Genomic DNA, 19,491 nt, shown 5'->3' with positions numbered 1-19,491 from the left:
TTTAGCCCTTTAGCCCACAAATAAAACTAATACAATATTTCCTATCATTATGAAATGAAACTTGGACTCAGTAAATATCACCCAATAAAATACATGTTGAATGATTCACTTTTAATGCATCATATGAAATTATGCTACTAAACATCAGACATTAAACACATCTCCTAACATAATTCTTAAAACATCATTTAGGAAGAGTTTAGTTCACTCGTCAACATTATACAACTACATGTAATACGTATGTTTCAAAATAACCAAATAACATGAAATTTTAACATAAAAAGAATTCAGAGAAGTCTCCAGTTAAATGTTACATAACATTCTTTATTTCTGGTAGCCAGTGTATCCAGGATGCAGGATAATTGATAGTATCTTTGCTTTGCATAGAATGAGGCATGTGGGTTTAAATATTTTTTAATACAGCATTATTGAAAGCAGAGTCAAAATTAAATTCAGGACAGTGAGTTTCTTTGCACTAGTTTATTCTTGGGAACGATTTTGAGAAATATCAATTTCTCCTATTTTGTAAAATTCTTTTTCTCTACTGTATCTTAGCCCATGATTCAGCATTTTAAAAACTACAGTATTTCCCCACATTTTCCATGAGAATGTAGAGGCACAAACAGCTCTGATCTGAGGTTATGGAGAAGGCTGTGGAAGAGCAAGGGCACATCTGAGAGTATAAAAATCAATGACATTAATAATGGCAGATTATCAAAACTGTAGAATGGTGGACAATCTACAGCTGGGAAACCTGATACCTGAGTTGTAATTCTAGATTTCTTACGGTCCTTTGTGTGAGAACAGGCAAGTGCAAGGCTTTGGAAATCAGTTTCTTTAACTTAGAAATAAGAATTTGGACCAGGTTTATTAAATTATTAAAATCTCTTTCAGATGCATAGTTGTATCACTCTATGGTACCAAACTTTGGACACGTAACTAACAGCTACTGCTTTGGCAACAGTGAAAAACATCAGTTTCAATACTATTTAAAACAGTAAATGAACTACTCACATTTTCAAAATGTGGTGCAATACAAATCATTGGAATACTGCTATCCCCGAACAATTCTTACTTTCTTTTTCTTTATAATTTTATTTATGTATTTGTTTTTGGCTGTGCTGGGTCTTCATTGCCTCACGGACCTTTCTCTGTCCATACCTGCAGCGAGTGAGGCTGCTCTCTTTAGCTGTGGTGTCTGGGCTTCTCACTGCAGTGGCTCTCCTGTTGTGGAGCACAGGTTTTAGGTTGCACAGATGTCCACAGTTGCAGTATATGGGCTCAGCAGTTGCGGCTCCAGGGCCCTAGAACATAGGCTCAGGAGTTGTTGGGCACAGGTTTTGTTATTCCGAGGCATGTGGGATCTTCCTGGAATGGGGATCAAACCTGTGTATGCTCCTCTGGCAGGCAGATTCTTTACCACTGAGCCACCAGTGAAGCCCTAGTTCTTACTTTCTTACATTAAGAAAATTTTAACCTCTTCCTGATCTAACATGCCATATCATTTCTTTTTATTTATGTAACACTAATTTTCTTGGTTATTATGAACTTTGATTCTGAATAAAATGGTGGCGCTAGTGGTAAAGAACCTGCCTGCCAATGAAGGAGACATAGGAAACTTGGATTTGACTCCCTGGATCAGGAAGATCCCCTGGAGAAGGAAATGGCAACCCATTCCAGTATTCTTGCTTGGAGAATCCCATGGGCAGAGGAGCCTGGTGGGCTACAGTCATAGGGTCGCAAAGAGTCAGACACAACTGAAGTGACTTAGCACAGTTTCCTTGGTTATTATGAAACTTCAGTTCTGAATAAAATTTTATCTTTTACTATCATTAAAATTTCTAGGGAAATTGTTATCAGTAATGTTTAAAAATATTCATTAAATTGCTCTTTACTTGAAAGTGTCAGCATTTTTCAAGTAATCAATACAGTTTACAAAAGTAGTTTAATCTGAAAATCTGTAGGGTTTTAGTGTTTTTAATTTGAATTAATATTCCCTCATATTCTCAGGTGGTGCAGTGGTAAAGAATCCACCTGCCAAGGCAGAAGAAACAGGAGACAGCCAGTTCAGTCTCTGGGTGAGGAAGATTTCCTGGAAGAGAAGGAAATGGCAACCCACTCCAGTATTCTTGCCTGGAAAATACCACGGACAGAGGAGTCTGCCAGGCTCCTGGGGTTGCAAAGAGTTGGACATGATTGAGCACACACATATTTTAAGAAAAACTTAATAAATGTTAATGATATTGATATCTGATCATTTTAAAAGAAATACACGGAAATCATATGCCTTAAAAAGATAAACATCTTCCAGAGAATATTATCAGGCTTGATTTGTCTCTTTGGACCTCAAAAAGTAAATTCACTCAGCTCTCAGAACTAAGCTTTATTTCTGCTACAGGAGAAGAGGTTATTTCATTCTGTTAGACAATTCAATCAGTACAGCTTGCTGTAAACAGGAAATAATATTTTATTTAGCATAGTAAGATGAAAATTCTATTTGAGAGAAATGACTTGTTGGGTCTTTGAAAACACCTCAGTTTCCCTTTTCATTTACCTCACAAGAATGCTATGGAATTACTATTTAGATTTCTTTTTAGAAGGTCCCAAATGCAGGTCATCTCTATATTTTCTTTTGAGTGCTACAACTAGGCTGTCCAGGGAAGCAGAGATTTATTCTTGTACATCAGTCATGTGCAATGTTAACTTACCATTATCAGCCCCATCCATGTTAATCTTGTCACAAACATGAGATGGGGAAACACACGGCTCAGCATAAGAAGTAAATGAAAACAATGAACACTTACTTATTAAGCCTTTCCTTATGCTTTGTTAATTAACTATAATGTGATAACTATTAATTCACTAAGCATGATAAATTAGAAGAAAATGGTCAGGATGCTGAAGAAAATATTTCATGTGAAATCTATCACACACATAGTGAAGATCTCAGCCATAAAAGTAGATGTACTTTTTTCTATTTTTCTTTACCTCCATGGAATTTGCAAATATCTTTTAAGCTCTAAGCTAATTCAATACAATACATACTTAATCTATTCTCTTTTATGATTTTTTTTTTTAAATCTGTAGCACTGATGTCATCTTACAGAGATATGCATGACATTTTTCCTACTTTGCACATCCACTGAAGCAAGCAGGCTAATCCTCAGAGTGTGAAACCTCCTGAATAACTGTCTCAAAGTCTAAGTTTCTTAATCCATTGGGTATTCTGACATTCAATTAATAGACATGGGCATTTGAACTAACTCAAATATGAATTCCTTTTTTACATTTTTGATTGATTTCTATCTCAGTACTTTTATCTGCAAAATGAAGATAATAACATATACTCTGAATAGCTGTTGTAAAGACAAAAAAATAATACTTGTAAAGATCTAGTAGAGAGTATACAACAGATGCTTAAAAAACAGTAATTTTACTCTCATCTACTACTGCATTGCCTCACTGGTTAAAGCAGTGTTTCAACTCAGAGCATACACTTGGTCTGTGATAAACTAGATGACAAGTATGAGTACAATTAATGAGGACATGCAAAGATCAAATAAATACATACTTTGGACATTTTCTACAAATTATATTTTCATAATTTCTTCTAAATTTAAGTTATATGACTCTAGATTAGCTAAGAGGACAAAAATTATCTATCATTTTTATGGCTTTAGTCTAGAAAATAATAGTTATAATGACCCTGGACTCTTGTGAAATTTCCATAACTAACGTATACCACTACTATGAAATGGACATCTTTTGATATCAATGAAATGATAAAGTGAGATAAAATTTAGGAGATATAGTTTAGAGGTCTACTCATTATAAAGTGCCTATGATTGTCATTTTAGCAGGAACAGATAAAGTACACTCATATTAAAACATAAGGTAACATTCTTAAATAAAATTCCTCGATGATTTGAATGATTCTACTGAACTACTGCCTCAGCTGACCAAAATTCTAAGTTGTACAGTGTAAATGCAACTACTTTGAGCTAAAGGCTAGTTTTAGAAGAAATAGTATATGTATACCGCGGTAATCATTCATTTTAAAACCTGAATCTAGATGTGCAATCATTCAGAAATTTAATTATTTCTATGATTAAGGTACTAGATGATTTTCTTTTGATATTGGGGAATAAACACACTTAAATAACATGCACAGGTTAGTGCAAGTCATCATGGACATGATAAAGGGTTATATATTTCAATGGTTAAAAGCAATCTGATTATTAGCTCTTCATTTTTGGCAATTTACGAGATGGCACAGTAGTAATCTGCCTGCCAATGGAGGAGACACAAGAGACGTGGGTTTGATTCCTGGGTCAGAAAGATCCCCTAGAGAAGGAAATGACAACCCACTTCAGTACTCTTGCCTGGAAAATCCCATGGACAGAGGAACCTGGCGGGATACAGCCCATGGGGTTGAAAAAGGTCAGTCAGATGCAACTGAGCACGCAAGCACACACACACATCTAGAGATAAAAATACCTTCATTGCTTTCACTGAGTAAACTCCAAAGCATCTTTTTCATTGTCAGCAGAAATGATCAGCATTAATTAAAACAGACTCTTCTAACAATAAATAACTGAATGAATAGTTTTAAAGTTAGTTTGGCTAAAATTGTTGAACTGATAAATAACTAAATAAGGCAAGAATCAGTTCAGTTCAGTTCAGTCACTCAGTCAGAGTCTCTGACTCTTTGCCACCCCATGGACTGCAGCACGCCAGGCCTGTTTGTCTATCACCAACTCCCAGAGTTTACTCAAACTCATGTCCATTGAGTTGGTGATGCCATCCAACCATCTCATCCTCTGTGGTCCCCTTCTCCTCCTGCCTTCAATCTTTCCAAGAATCCAGGTCTTTTCAAATGAGTCAGTTTTTTGCATCAGGTGGCCAAAGTATTGGAGTTTCAGCTTCAGCATCAGTCATTCCAATGAATATTCAGGACTGATTTCCTTTAGGATGAACTGGTTGGATCTCCTTGCTGTCCAAGGGACTCTCAAGAGTCTTCTCCAATACCACAGTTCAAAAGCAATTCTTTGGTGCTCAGCTTTCTTTATAGTCTGACTCTCACATCCATACATGACTACTGGAAAAACCATAACTTAGACTAGACAGACCTTTGTTGACAAAGTAATGTCTCTACTTTTTAATATGCTGTCTAGGTTGGTCATAGCTTTTCTTCCAAGGAGCAAGTGTCTTTTACTTTCATGGCTGCAGTCACCATCTGCAGTGATTTTGGAGCCCCCAAAAATAAAGCCTGTCACTGTTTCCATCGTTTTCCCATCTATTTGCCATGAAGTGATGGGGCCAGATGCCATGATCTTAGTTTTCAGAATTATCAAAACACTTTTGAGAACACAGTTCTACTTGGAGGGCTCCATGGAGGAAGTGTCTCATTTTCAAGAAAGGGATGGTGTTTCTTTTGTTTTCGTTCAATTCTTTCCTTCCTTTCTTTTTTTTCCTAAAGAGAAAAGAAAAAACTATACATTTATATACAAATATGACCATTATTTTAAAATCAAGTTGCTTGCTCAAGAACAAAATAATCATTATAAGGTATTTAAATGTCATTTGTTAGCTTTGTTAAGTCATGTCTGATTCTTTTCAACCCCATGTACTGCAGCATGCCAGGTTTCCCTGTCCTTCAGTATCTTCTGGAGTTTGCTCAAACTCATGTCCATTGAGTTGGTGATGCTATCTAACCATCTCATCCTATGCAGCCCTCTTCTTTCCTTGCCCTCAATCTTTCCCAGCATCAGGGTCTTTTCCAATGAATTGGCTCTTTGAATCAGGTAGTCAAAGTACTGGAGCTTCAGTTTCAGCATCAATCCTTCTAATAAATATTCAGGGATGATTTCCTTTAGGATTTGATCTTCTTGCTGTTCAAGGGACTCTGGAAAGTCTTCTCTGGCACCACGATTTGAAAGCATCAATTGCTCAGTGTTCAGTCTTTTTTATGGTCCAACTCTCACATCCATACATGACTACTGGAAAAATCATAGCTTTGACTATTTGGACCTTGGTTGGCAAAGTGATGTCTCTGTTTTTTAATATGCTGTCTAGGTTTGCCACGGAGAAGGCAATGGCACCCCACTCCAGTACTCTTGCCTGGAAAATCCCATGGGTGGAGGAGCCTGGTAGGCTGCAGTCCATGGGGTCGCTAAGAGTTGGACACGACGGAGGGACTTCACTTTCACTTTTCACTTTCATGCATTGGAGAAGAAAATGGCAACCCACTCCAGTGTTCTTGCCTGGAGAATCCCAGGGATGGGGGAGCCTAGTGGGATGCTGTCTATGGGGTCACACAGAGTTGGACATGACTGAAGTGACTTAGCTTAGCTTAGCCATAGATTTTCTTCCAAGGAGAAAGCATCTTTTAATTTCATGGTTGCAGTCACTATCCAGTGACTTTGAAGTCCATGAAAACAAAGTCTGTTACTGGTTCCACTTTCTCCCCATCTATTTGCCATGAAGTGATGGGACCAGAATGACATGATTTTAGTTTTTTGAATGTTGAGTTTTAAGCCAGCCTTTTCACTCTCCTCTTTCACCCTCATCAAGAGACTCTTTAGTTCCTCTTTGCTTTCTGCCATTAGAGTGGTATCATCTGCATATCTAAGGTTGTTGATGTTTCTCCCAGTAATCTTGATTCCAGCTTGTGAGTCATCAGCCTGGCATTTTGCATGATGTCCTCTGCATAGAAGTACAATAGGTGGGTGACAATATATAGCCTTGATGTACTCCATTCCCAATTTTGAGTCCGTTGTTCCATGTCTGGTTCTAACTGTTGCTTTTTGATCTACATACAGATTTCTCAGGAGACAGGTAAGGTGGTCTGGTATTCCCATCCCTTGAAGAATTTTCCACAGTTTGTAGTGATCCACACAGTCAAAGAATTTAGCAGAGTCAATGAAACAGAAATAAATGTTTTTCTCAGTTCAGTTTAGTTGCTCATTCATGTCTGACTTTTTGCAACCCCATGCCAGGCTTCCCTTTCCATCACCAACTTCTGGAGCTTGCCCAAATTCATGTCCATCCAGTCAGTGATACCATCCAACCATCTCATCCTCTGTCATCCCCTTCTCCTCCTGCCTTCCATCTTTCTCAGAGTGAAGGTCGTTTCCAATGAGTCAGTCCTTCACATCAGGTGGCCAAAGTACTGGAGCTTCAGCTTAAGCATCTGTCCTTCCAATGACTATTCAGGACTGATTTCCTTTAGGATTGACTGATTTGATTTCCTTGCAGTCCAAGGGACTCTCAAGAGTTTTCTCCAACACAGTTCAAAAGCATTAATTTTTTTGGCACTCAGCTTTCTTTATAGTCCAACTCACATCCATACATGACTACTGGAAAAACCATAGCTTTGACTATACAGACCTTTATCTGCAAAATAATGTCTCTGCTTTTTAATATGCTGTCTATATTGGTCATAGCTTTTCTTCCAAGGAACAAGCATCTTTTAATTTCATGGCTGCAGTCACCATCTGCAGTGATTTTGGAGACCAAGAAAATAAAGTTTCTCACTGTTTCCATTGTTTCCCCATATATTTGCCATGAAGTGATGGGACAAGATGCCATGATCTTAGTTTCTTGAATGTTGAACTTTAAGCCAACTTTTGCATTCTCCTCTTTCACTTTCATCAGCACACTGTTTAGTTCTTCGTTTTTAGCCATAAGGGTGGTATCATCTGCATATCATGTATTTCTGGAAATCCCTTAATTGGTTAGACAGCAATAGCAGCTAGGGAATGTTGCTGATTTATAAGTATACTATCAACAGGTATTAGCACACCACTTAATTTTTTTAAATATTAAAAGTGATAATATTTTAAAAGAATTATGTAAAATAGGAAGAAAAAGACCTGTAATTCCATAATTCAAAGAGAATAATTGTCAGAAGTTAGTGATGACTTTTGGAAAACAGAGTCTCAGAAATAAATTACTAGATGCAAAGGTTGAGTATGTGATGGCAGCAGAAGATACTTCAGTGTTTACAGATATTTGAATATTGAGGCTCATATTTCTTTGCTTATTATTGAGCTTGAGCATCTCTTCACTTGTTTAGTCTTCTTGTGAATTTTTTGTGCAATTATTTGCTCATCTAACTGCATGGGTATCAGTGTTTACAATTTTTAGCAATTTTCATATTTTCGTGTAATGCATATTATCCTTGTAGCATTTTATCTACATTATTTTTAGTCCTTAATTTTTTAAAAAAAATTAATATTTCAACCATAGACAACTTTAAAGAGTAATACAGTTAAAATCTGTACACTCACTACCTGCCTTTTGAAATAAAACATGATCAATACTTGTGCAGCCCTTGTATCCTTTCTCTCACTGCACTTGTTTTTTCTCTACCCTCCAGACCTAACCATTACTCTGAATGTAGTGCTATAGTTGCAGTACATCTCTTAATACCTTTATCACGCATGCATTCATCCCAAATAACAAGTTTTTGGCAGATTTTTAAAATTTATGCAAAAAGGTGTTACTGTTGGAGTCTCAAGAGTCTTCTCCAGCAACACAATTTGAAAGCATCAATTTTAAATCAATGCTAAATGGCATCATGCTATATATTCTTTGGCAACTGTCTTCTTTATCATTTTATCTCTAAGATAAATCTATATAGAGTCATAGTTCTAATTCAGTGAGGCACAGAATCCTAGTATATCAACATATCACAATTTACAACACACGTATTTTGGTCTTGAAGACATGATGTCCTAATGTTTTCTTCCCACACAAAGACAATGCTGCTGTAAACGTCTGATTCCTTGTGCTTGTAAGTCAAGAATCTCCATATACATGCCTAGGAAAGAAAATGCCAGTTTGTAGGGTATGAATATGTACAGATTTGCTGGATGACAACGATTTATTTTCCAAAGTGGTAGAAAATTATCGTCCAACAACCTATCAATCAGCAGTCAATTCAGTTGCTCATTCGTGTCCAACTCTTTGAAACCCCATGAACTGCAGCACGCCAGGCCTCTCTGTCCATCAGCAACACCAGGAGCCCACCCAAACTGATGTCCACTGAGTTGGTGATGCCATCTAACCATCTCATCCTCTGGGTTCCCCTTCTCCTCCTGCCTTCAATCTTTCCCAACGTCAGGATCTTTTCAAGAGTCAGCTCTGTGCATAAGGTGGCCAAAATAGTGGAGTTTTAGCTTCAACATCAGTCCTTCCAATGAACACCAAGGACTGATTTCTGTTAGGATGGACTGGTTGGATCTCCTTGCAGTCCAAGGGACTCACAAGAGTCTTCTCTAACACCACAGTTCAAAAGCATCAATTCTTTGGCACTCAGCTTTCTTTATAGTCCAACTCTCACAACCATACATGACTACTGGAAAAACCATAGCCTTGACTAGATGGACCTTTGTGGACAAAGTAATGTCTCTGCTTTTTATATGCTGTCTAGGTTGCCCATAACTTTCCTTCCAAGGAGTAAGCATCTTTTAATTTCATGGCTGCAATCACCATCTGCAGTGATTTTGGAGCCCAAAAAAATAAAGTCTGACACTGTTTCCACTGTTTCCCCATCTATTTCCCATGAAGTGATGGGACCAGATGCCATGATCTTCGTTTTCTGAATGTTGAGCTTTAAGCCAATTTTTTCACTCTCCTCATTCACTTTCATCAAGAGGCTTTTTAGTTCCTCTTCAGTTTCTGCCATAAGGGTGGTGTCACCTGCATATCTGAGGTTATTGATATTTCTCCTGGCAATCTTGATTCCAGCTTGTGCTTCCTCCAGGCAAGCGTTTCTCATGATGTACTCTGCAAAGAAGTTAAATAAGCAGGGTGACAGTATACAGCTTTGATGTACTCCCTTTCCTATTTAGAACCAGTCTGTTGTTCCATGTCCAGTTCTAACCGTTGCTTCTTGACCTGCATAAAGTTTTCTCAAGAGGCAGGTCAGGTGATCTGGTATTCCCATCTCTTTCAAAATTTTCCATAGTTTATTGTGGCCACACAGTCAAAGGCTTTGGCATAGTCAATAAAACAGAAATAGATGTTTCTTTGGAACTCTCTTGTTTTTTCGATGATCCAGCAAATGTTGGCAATTTGATTTCTGGATCCTCTGCCTTTTCTAAAACCAGCTTGGACATCTGGAAGTTCATGATTCATGTATTGCTGAAGTCTGCCCTGGAGAATTTTGAGCATTATTTTACTAGCATGTGAGATGAGTGCAATTATGCAGTAGTTTGAGCATTCTTTGGCATTGCCTTTCTTCAGGATTGGAATGAAAACTGACCTTTTTCCAGTCCTGTGGTCACTGCTGAGTTTTCCAAATTTGCTGACACACTGAGTGCAGCACTTTCACAGCATCATCTTTTAAGATCTGAAATAGCTCAACTGGAATTCCATCACCTACACTAGCTTTGTTCATAGTGATACTCCCTAAGGCCCAATTTACTTCAAATTCCAGGATGACTGGCTCTAGGTGATCACACCATCGTGATTATCTGGGTTATGAAGATCTTTTTTGTACAGTTTTTCTGTGTATTCTTGCCACCTCTTAATATCTTCTGCTTCTGTTAGGTCCATACCATTTCTGTCCTTTATTGAGCCCATCTTTGCATGAAACGTTCCCTTGGTATCTCTAATTTTCTTGAAGAGATCTCTAGTCTTTCCCATTCTGTTGTTTTCCTCTATTTCTTTGCATTGATCGCTGAGGAAGGCTTTCTTATCTCTCCTTGCTATTCTTTGGAACTCTGCATTCAGATGCTTATATCTTTCCTTTTCTCCTTTGCTTTTCACTTCTCTTATTTTCACAGCTATTTGTAAGGCCTCCTCAGACAGCCATTTTGGTTTTTGCATTTCTTTTTCTTGGGGATAATCTTGATCCCTGTTTCCTGTACAATGTCCCGAACCTCCGTCCATAGTTCATCAGGCAGTGTGTCTATCAGATCTATTCCCTTAAATCTATTTCTCACTTCCACTGTATAACCATAAGGGATTTGATTTAGGCCATACCTGAATGGTCCAGTGGTTTTCCCTATTTTCTTCAATTTAAGTCTGAATTTGGTGTTCATGATCTGAGCCATAGTCAGCTCCCGGCCAGAGCTTTTTTTTTTTTTTTTTTTGCTGACTGTATAGAGCTTCTCCATCTTTGCCTGCAAAGAATATAATTAATCTGATTTTGGTGTTGATCATCTGCTGATTTCCATATGTAGTCTTCTCTTGTGTTGTTGGAAGAGGGTGTTTGCTCTGACCAGTGCATTCTCTTGGCAAAACTCTATTAGTTTTTGCCATGCTTCATTCTGTATTCCAAGGCCAAATTTGTCTGTTACTCCAGGTGTTTCTTGACTTCCTACTTTTGGATTCCAGTCCCCTATAGTGAAAAGGACATCTTTTTTGGGTGTTAGTTCTAAAAGGTCTTGTAGGTATTCATAGAACCATTCAACTTCAGCTTCTTCAGCATTACTGGTCGAGGCATAGACTTGGATTACCGTGATACTGAACGGTTTGCCTTGGAAATGAGCAGAGATCATTCTGTCGTTTTTGAGATTGCATCCAAGTACTGCATTTCAGACTCTTTTGTTGACTATGATGGCTACTCCATTTCTTCTCAGGGATTTTTGCCCACAGTAGTAGATACAGGGTCATCTGAGTTAAATTCACCCATTCCAGTGCATTTTAGTTTGTTGATTCCTAGAATGTTGACGTTCACTCTTGCCATCTCCTGTTTGACCACTTCCAATTTGCCTTGAATCATGGACCTAACATTCCAGGTTCCTATGCAATATTGCTCTTTACAGCATTGGACCTTGCTTCTATCACCAGTCACATCCATAAATGGGTATTGTTTTTACTTTGGCTCCATTCCTTCATTCTTTCTGGGAGATATTTCCCCACTGATCTCCAGTAGCATATTGGGCACCTACTGACCTGGGGAGTTCATCTTTCAGTGTCCTTTCTTTTTGTCTTCTCATACTATTCATGGGGTTTTCAAGGCAAGAATATTGAAGTGGTTTGCCATTCCCTTCTCCAGTGGACCACATTCTGTCAGACCTCTCCAACCATGACCCATCCATCTTGGGTGGCCCCACATGGCATGGCTTAGTTTCACTGAGTTAGATAAGCTGTGGTCAGTGTGATCAGATTGGCTAGTTGTCTGTGATTGTGCTTTCAGTCTGTCTGCCCTCTGATGCCCTCTGTCAACGCCTACCATCTTACTTGGGTTTCTCTTACCTTGGACATGGGGTATCTCTTCACGGCTGTTCCAGCAAAGCACAGCCACTGCCCCTGATGTATACTTACTTTTTATTTTGTATTATTATGTATCATATTGTTTGGAATTTTACTGTTGTTTTTTAATCATTAAGTCGTGTCCAACTCCTTGCAAACCTCATGGACTGCAGCCTGCCATGCTACATGTCCATGGGACTTCTCAGGCAAGAATAAAGGACTGTTTTGCTATTTCCTTCTCCAGGGGATCTTGCCAACCCAGAGACTGAACGCGCATTCTCTGAACTGTAGGCAGATTCGTTACCGCTGAGCCACTAAGGAAGCCAGCTTAATGCTTGAGTCTTTTGAAGTATGTATTACAATAAAGAATTGTTTGAAGTGACTTTATGTCCAAATGTCATGAATAATGCCAATTGTTACTGCCTCACATCCATTAATTTGTGTTACTTTATTATATAGTACATCCTTACAGGTAACAGGTTCTGAGGAGTCCATGGTCTATTATTCTCCTTGTTGCTGCTGTTGTTCAGTTGCTTAGTCATTTCTGATTCTTTGCGACCCCATGGACTGCAGCACGCCAGGCTTCCCTGTCCTTCGCCATCTCCCAGAGTTTGCTCAACCTCATGTCCATTGAGTAGTCGATGCCATCCAACCATTTCATCCTCTGTCGTCCCTTTCTCCTCCCGCCTTCAATCTTTCCCAGCATCAGGGTCTTTTCCAATGAGTCAGCTCTTCGCATCAGCTGGTCAAAGTACTGGAGCTTCAGCTTCAGCATCAGTCCTTCTAAAGAAATTTCAGGATTTATTTCCTTTAGGATTGACTGGTTGCATCTCTTCACAGACTAAGGGACTCTCCAGAGTCTCCACCAAAACCACAGTTTGAATGCATCAATTCTTCACCGCTCAGTCTTCTTTATGGTCCAACTCATACGGATCTTTGTTGGCAAAATGATGTTTCTGCTTTTTAATATGCTCTCTAGGTTTGTCATAATTTTTCTTTCAAGGAGCAACCATCTTTTAATTTCTTGGCTACTGTATGCTCTTTCATTCTGTTAAGCACCAAGACTTTACCATGGTCAAGTAGTATACAAGAAGCCATGCATGAAGTGATTATAAAATCGAAACACATAAATTACTGTCCCTGTCCATTAGGGAATTTTCAAAATAGATGGTTAATAAACAAGTACATAAACAACAGATAATTCCAAATTGTGTGAAATTTTATGAAATTTATAAATAAGCTGTTGTGACTGATAAAAAAAATAAAAGGAAATTCTTACTTTCAAAGAAAAGTGGATGCAGGCATTCGCTTTCAGTGAGATGTGATGGGTAAGAGGAGACACTGGTGACGTGCACTGAGGAGAGGCATCTGCATGAGACTCTCACACAAGGAGAAGATGGGTGAATAGAGTGCCAGTGTGAACACAGCCTGGCAGGGATGGGAGAGGGTCCCCAATGAGAATGACACGGTGAATGTGTAAGATCTTCTATCTACTGTGGCAGGTCATTGTAACATTTAGAACACAAGTTAAAAAAAAAAAAAAAAGAGCTGTCAACTGGTGATTTGGAGAAGGTAGACAGAGAGTTGAGAGGTAAACGGGGGACCAGGGCAACAGAGGAGGAGACAGTTATAAATGGAAGGAGAAATTGAGTATGCAGAATGCCCAGAGGTCTAGGATATGGGGCAGAAAAGAATACATCCTATAGGTTAAATGGTCTGGCAAAATCATAACTCTCAAAATGGAGTTCTGGGAAAGGGTTAAGATTGGAGTTTATTAAGGATGGAAAGAATATGAAGAACTAAGGAAGTATAAACAAACTTTCCAGAAGTTTAGCTATAAAAAAGAGTAATGAAATATGGAATTATAGCTGGAGAGAAATGAAGAATTTAAAAAGTTTATTTTTATTTAAGATTATATATACTGAGACTTGATGGGAATAATCCAGGAAGGTAGAAGAATGTGGATTCATAGGTGAGTGAAATGGTAAGTTCATTGTGTGACTGATATAATCCTGTTTCACATTATTTTGAAAATTTATCTTCCATAGTCTCACATTTTTATTATATCAGGTGAATTTTAGAACCATTTGGTTTCCCTGCTATACTCTCTTCCAAGAAATGACTGTGAATTTGAGAATTAATATAAAATCCAAACAGTGATATAGGAATAGCTGAAATGTTAATAGCATTTGGTATTTTCATCCTGCAGCCTTGACTATCTGTTTCTTTAAGTCTATGCTAAAACTATAAAGCAGTTTCCTTGTATTCCAAAGAGCAGTGGTATCAGGGAACCCTTTGACAATCTCTGCTGAATGGCTTGGGAGGAGTGGCAGTTTGGTAAATTATTAGTTGTCTATGCTTCTTTGCAGCCATGAAACTAAAAGATGCTTATTCCATGAAAGGAAAGTTATACCCAAGCTAGATAGCATATTAAAAAGCAGAGACATTACTTTGCCACCAAAGGTCCGTCTAGTCAAGGCTGTGGTTTTTCCAGTGGTCATGTATGGATGTGAGAGTTGGACTGTGAAGAAAGCTGAGCGCTGAAGAATTGATGCTTTTGAACCATGGTGTTGCAGAAGACTCTTGCAAGTCCCTTGGACTGCAAGGAGATCCAACCAGTCCATTCTGAAGGAGATCAGTCTTGGGTGTTCATTGAAGGACTGATGCTGAAGCTGAAACTCCAATACTCTGACCACCTCACGTGAAGAGTTGACTCATTGGAAAAGACCCTGATTCTGGGAAGGATTGGGGGCAGGAGGAGAAGAGGACGATAGAGGATGAGATGGCTGGATGGCATCACTGACTCGATGGACATGAGTTTGGGTGAATTCCGGGAGTTGGTGATGGACAGGGAGGCCTGGCGTGCTGTGATTCATGAGGTCACAAAGAGTCAGACACAACTGAGCGACTGAACTGAACTGAACTGAACTGATGCTTCTTTTATCAGTACATAAAAGGAATTGAAAATGTCACAAGAAGAATATGTTAATACAAGGGTCCATTAGCATGCAATTATTCACATACAACAAAAGAAGTGAAAAAAAGAGACTTATTTTTGTTTTAACATTTTGCTCTTCCTCATGAGAATGTTTGCATCCTTCCTACTCCTAGTAAAGAATCTCCTTTCAGAATACTAATTGAGAAAATAAAAGGTGTAATTGGACCACTGTCAATCATCTTAATACTTTAGAGAGTGGGAGGCCCACTTAGCTAGGTGAGGGAAAAACAGTGACCATGCTGTGTTCTTAGAAACTGACTAAACCAACCTCTTTATCCATTCCATTTAACATGGGGAGGAAGAGGAACTTGAAGCAACTTTGAGTTTACCAGCAGATGCTAAAAAGTCAGGGCAGGAAAAGGGCAATTAAGTATCAACCTTAATATCAATTAAGATAAACTGATGTTATCTCGAGTAATAATTAAAAGAGGCTTGTTAAAATTCTTCTGTCGTTGTTTGTTGGAGAATGAATCTTTTGCTTTATTGTTTTATTAAAGGTAATGAACTCCAATACTTTGGCCACCTCATGTGAAGAGTTGACTCACTGGAAAAGACCCTGATGCTAGGAGGGACTGCGGGCAGGAGGAGAAGGGGACGACAGAGGATGAGATGGCTAGATGGCATCACCAACTCAATGGACGTGAGTCTGAGTTAACTCCGGGGGTTGGTGATGGCGTGCTGCAATTCAGGGGGTCAGAAAGAGTTGGACACGACTGAGAGACTGAACTGAACTGAACTGATGAATTAATATGGAATTCCCTGGTTTTTCAGATGGTAAATAATCCACAGTGTGGGAGACCTGGGTTTTATCCCTGGGTTGGGAAGATCCCCTGCAGGAGGGCATGGCAACCTACTCCAGTATTCTTGCCAGGAGAATCTCTGTGGACAGAGGAGCCTGGCTGGCTGCAGTCCATGTGGTCACAAAGAGTCGGGCATGACTGAGCAACTAAGGACACACTAAGCACATCAATTAATATGGGAACCAGCATGAAGCATCTTACTTGATCTTTGACTACAATTTTCACCTAAAACAGTGAGCCATCAAATGCTCACTCCACAAGCTAGGTTGTACATCAAAATTTTGATATGTTCAATTCAGTTCAGTTGAGTTCAGTTGCTCAGTCATGTCCGACTCTTTGCGACCCCATGAATCACAGCACGCTGGGCCTCCCTGTCCATCACAAACTCCTGGAGTTCACCCAGACTCATGTCCATCGAGTCAGTGACGCCATCCAGCCATTTCATTCTCTGTCATCCCCTGCTTCTCCTGCCCCCAATCCCTCCCAGCATCAGAGTCTTTTCCAATGAGTCAACTCTTCACGTGAGGTGGCCAAAGTACTGGAGTTTCAGCTTTAGCATCATTCCTTCCAAAGAAATCCCAGGGCTGATCTTCAGAATGGACTGGTTGGATCTCCTTGCAGTCCAAGGGAGTCTCAAGGGACTCTCTTCTGCAACACCACAGTTCAAAAGCATCAATTCTTTGGCGCTCAGCCTTCTTCACAGTCCAACTCTCACATCCATACATGACCACAGGAAAAACCATAGCCTTGACTAGACGAACCTTTGTTGGCAAAGTGATGTCTCTGCTTTTGAATATGCTATCTAGGTTGGACATAACTTTCCTTCCAACGAGTAAGCGTCTTTAATTTCATGGCTGCAGTGACCATCTGTAGTGATTTTAGAGCCCCCAAAAATAAAGTCTGACACTGTTTCCCTATCTATTTCCCATGAAGTGATGGGACCGGATGCCATGATCTTTGTTTTCTGAATGTTGAGCTTTAAGGCAACTTTTTCACTCTCCACTTTTCACTTTCATCAAGAGGCTTTTGAGTTCCTCTTCACTTTCTGCCATAAGGGTGGTGTCATCTGCATATCTGAGGTTATTGAGATTTCTCCTGACAATCTTGATTCCAGCGTGTGTTTCTTCCAGTCCAGCGTTTCTCATGATGTAATCTACATAGAAGTTAAATAAGCAGGGTGACAATATACAGCCTTGACGTATTCCTTTTCCTATTTGGAACCAGTCTGTTGTTCCATGTCCAGTTCTGTTGCTTCCTGACCTGCCTACAGATTTCTCAAGAGGCAGGTCAGGCGGTCTGGTATTCCCATCTCTTTCAGAATTTTCCACAGTTTATTGTGATCTACACAGTCAAAGGCTTTGGCATAGTCAATAAAGCAGAAATAGATGTTTTTCTGGAACTCTCTTGCTTTTTCCATGATTCAGCAGATGTTGGCAATTTGATGTCTGGTTCCTCTGCGTTTTCTAAAACCAGCTTGAACATCAGGAAGTTCACAGTTCACATATTGCTGAAGCCTGGTTGGAGAATTTTGAGCATTATTTTACTAGCGTGTGAGATGAGTGCAATTGTGCGGTAGTTTGAGCATTCTTTGGCATTGCCTTTTTCAGGATTGGAATGAAAACTGACCTTTTCCAGTCCTGTGGCCACTGCTGAGTTTTCCAAATTTGCTGGCATATTGAGTGCAGCACGTTCACAGCATCATCTTTCAGGATTTGAAATAGCTCAACTGGAATTCCATCACCTCCACTAGCTTTGTTCATAGTGATGCTTTTTAAGGTCCACTTGACTTCACATTCCAGGATGTCTGGCTCTAGGTGACTGATCACACCATCGTAATTATCTGGGTCGTGAAGACCTTTTTTGTACAGTTCTTCTGTGTATTCTTGCTACCTCTTCTTAATATCTTCTGCTTCTGTTAGGTCCATACCATTTCTGTCCTTTATCGAGCCCATCTTTGCATGAAATGTTCCCTTGGTATCTCTAATTTTCTTGAAGAGATCTCTAGTCTTTCCCATTCTGTTGTTTTCCTCTATTTCTTTGCATTGATCGCTGAGGAAGGCTTTCTTATCTCTTCTTGCTATTCTTTGGAACTCTGCATTCAGATGCTTATATCTTTCCTTTTCTCCTTTGCTTTTCACTTCTCTTCTTTTCACAGCTATTTGTAAGGTCTCCCCAGACAGCCATTTTGCTTTTTTGCATTTCTTTTCCATGGGGATGGTCTTGATCCCTGTCTCCTGTACAATGTCACAAACCTCATTCCATAGTTCATCAGGCAGTCTATCTATCAGATCCAGGCCCTTAAATCTATTTCTCACTTCCACTGTATTATCATACCTGAATGGTCTAGTGGTTTTCCCTATTTTCCTCAATTTCATTCTGAATTTGGCAATAAGGAGTTCATGGTCTGAGCCACAGTCAGCTCCTGGTCTTGTTTTTGTTGACTGTATAGAGCTTCTCCATCTTTGGCTTCAAAGAATATAATCAACCTGATTTCAGTGTTGACCATCTGGTGATGTCCATGTGTAGAGTCTTCACTTGTGTTCTTAGAAGAGGGTGTTTGCTATGACCAGTTCATTTTCTTGGCAAAACTCTATTAGTCTTTGCCCTGCTTCATTCTGTATTCCAAGGCCAAATCTGCCTGTTACTCCAGGTGTTTCTTGACTTCCTACTTTTGCATTCCAGTCCCCTATAATGAAAAGGACATCTTTTTTGGGTGTTAGTTCTAAAAGGTCTTGTAGTTCTTCATAGAACCATTCAACTTCAGCTTCTTCAGCGTTACTGGTTGGGGATAGACTTGGATTACTGTGATATTGAATGGTTTGCCTTGGAAACGAACAGAGATCATTCTGTCATTTTTGAGATTGCATCCAAGTACTGCATTTCAGACTCTTTTGTTGACCATGATGGCTGCTCCATTTCTTCTGAGGGATTCCTGCCCACAGTAGTAGATATAATGGTCATCTGAGTTAAATTCACCCATTCCAGTCCATTTTAGTTTGCTGATTCCTAGAATGTCGACCTTCACTCTTGCCATCTCTTGTTTGGCCACTTCCAATTTGCCTTGATTCATGGACCTGACATTCCCAGTTCCTATGCAATATTGCCTTTTACAGCATCGGACCTTGCTTCTATCACCAGTCACATCCACAAATGGGTATTGTTTTTGCTTTGGCTCCATCCCTTCATTCTTTCTGGAGTTATTTCTCCATTGATCTCCAGTAGCATATTGGGCACCTACTGACGTGGGGAGTTCCTCTTTCAGTATCCTATCATTTTGCCTTTTCATACTGTTCATTGGGTATTATAGGGATATACTGTACATCAAAACAAGTTATTTTGTCTTATGTCTTTGATGAGTTTTTCTTCTCCACAGGATTGATTAGAATGAGAAAGTGACTAAACATTATAATAAAACTTAATGTACCTAACTTAGTATTTTACATTAGTCATGTATGACTTAGTCATTTGGCAAATTCTATCAAATTT

The 19,491-nt window shown here is 39.2% G+C and overlaps 1 protein-coding gene across 2 annotated transcripts in view; it reads right to left on the bottom strand.

Annotated features, from left to right (window-relative positions):
• Positions 1 to 303: 303 nt before the first annotated feature.
• The window catches only part of MAP9 (microtubule associated protein 9), a 50,264-nt gene continuing 31,076 nt past the window's right edge, over positions 304 to 19,491 (bottom strand). For both annotated transcript variants that reach the window (XM_061383898.1, XM_061383899.1), the window contains exon 14: positions 304 to 5,473. In XM_061383898.1, coding sequence (XP_061239882.1) covers positions 5,351 to 5,473 — 123 coding nt within the window. In that variant the 3' untranslated portion in view covers positions 304 to 5,350. The remainder of the gene's footprint in view (positions 5,474 to 19,491) is intronic.

This window comes from Bos javanicus, chromosome 17, assembly GCF_032452875.1.
Source record: "Bos javanicus breed banteng chromosome 17, ARS-OSU_banteng_1.0, whole genome shotgun sequence".
In the NCBI taxonomy this organism is placed as follows: Eukaryota; Metazoa; Chordata; class Mammalia; order Artiodactyla; family Bovidae; genus Bos; species Bos javanicus.
This window is presented reverse-complemented; position numbering and strand designations above follow the sequence as displayed.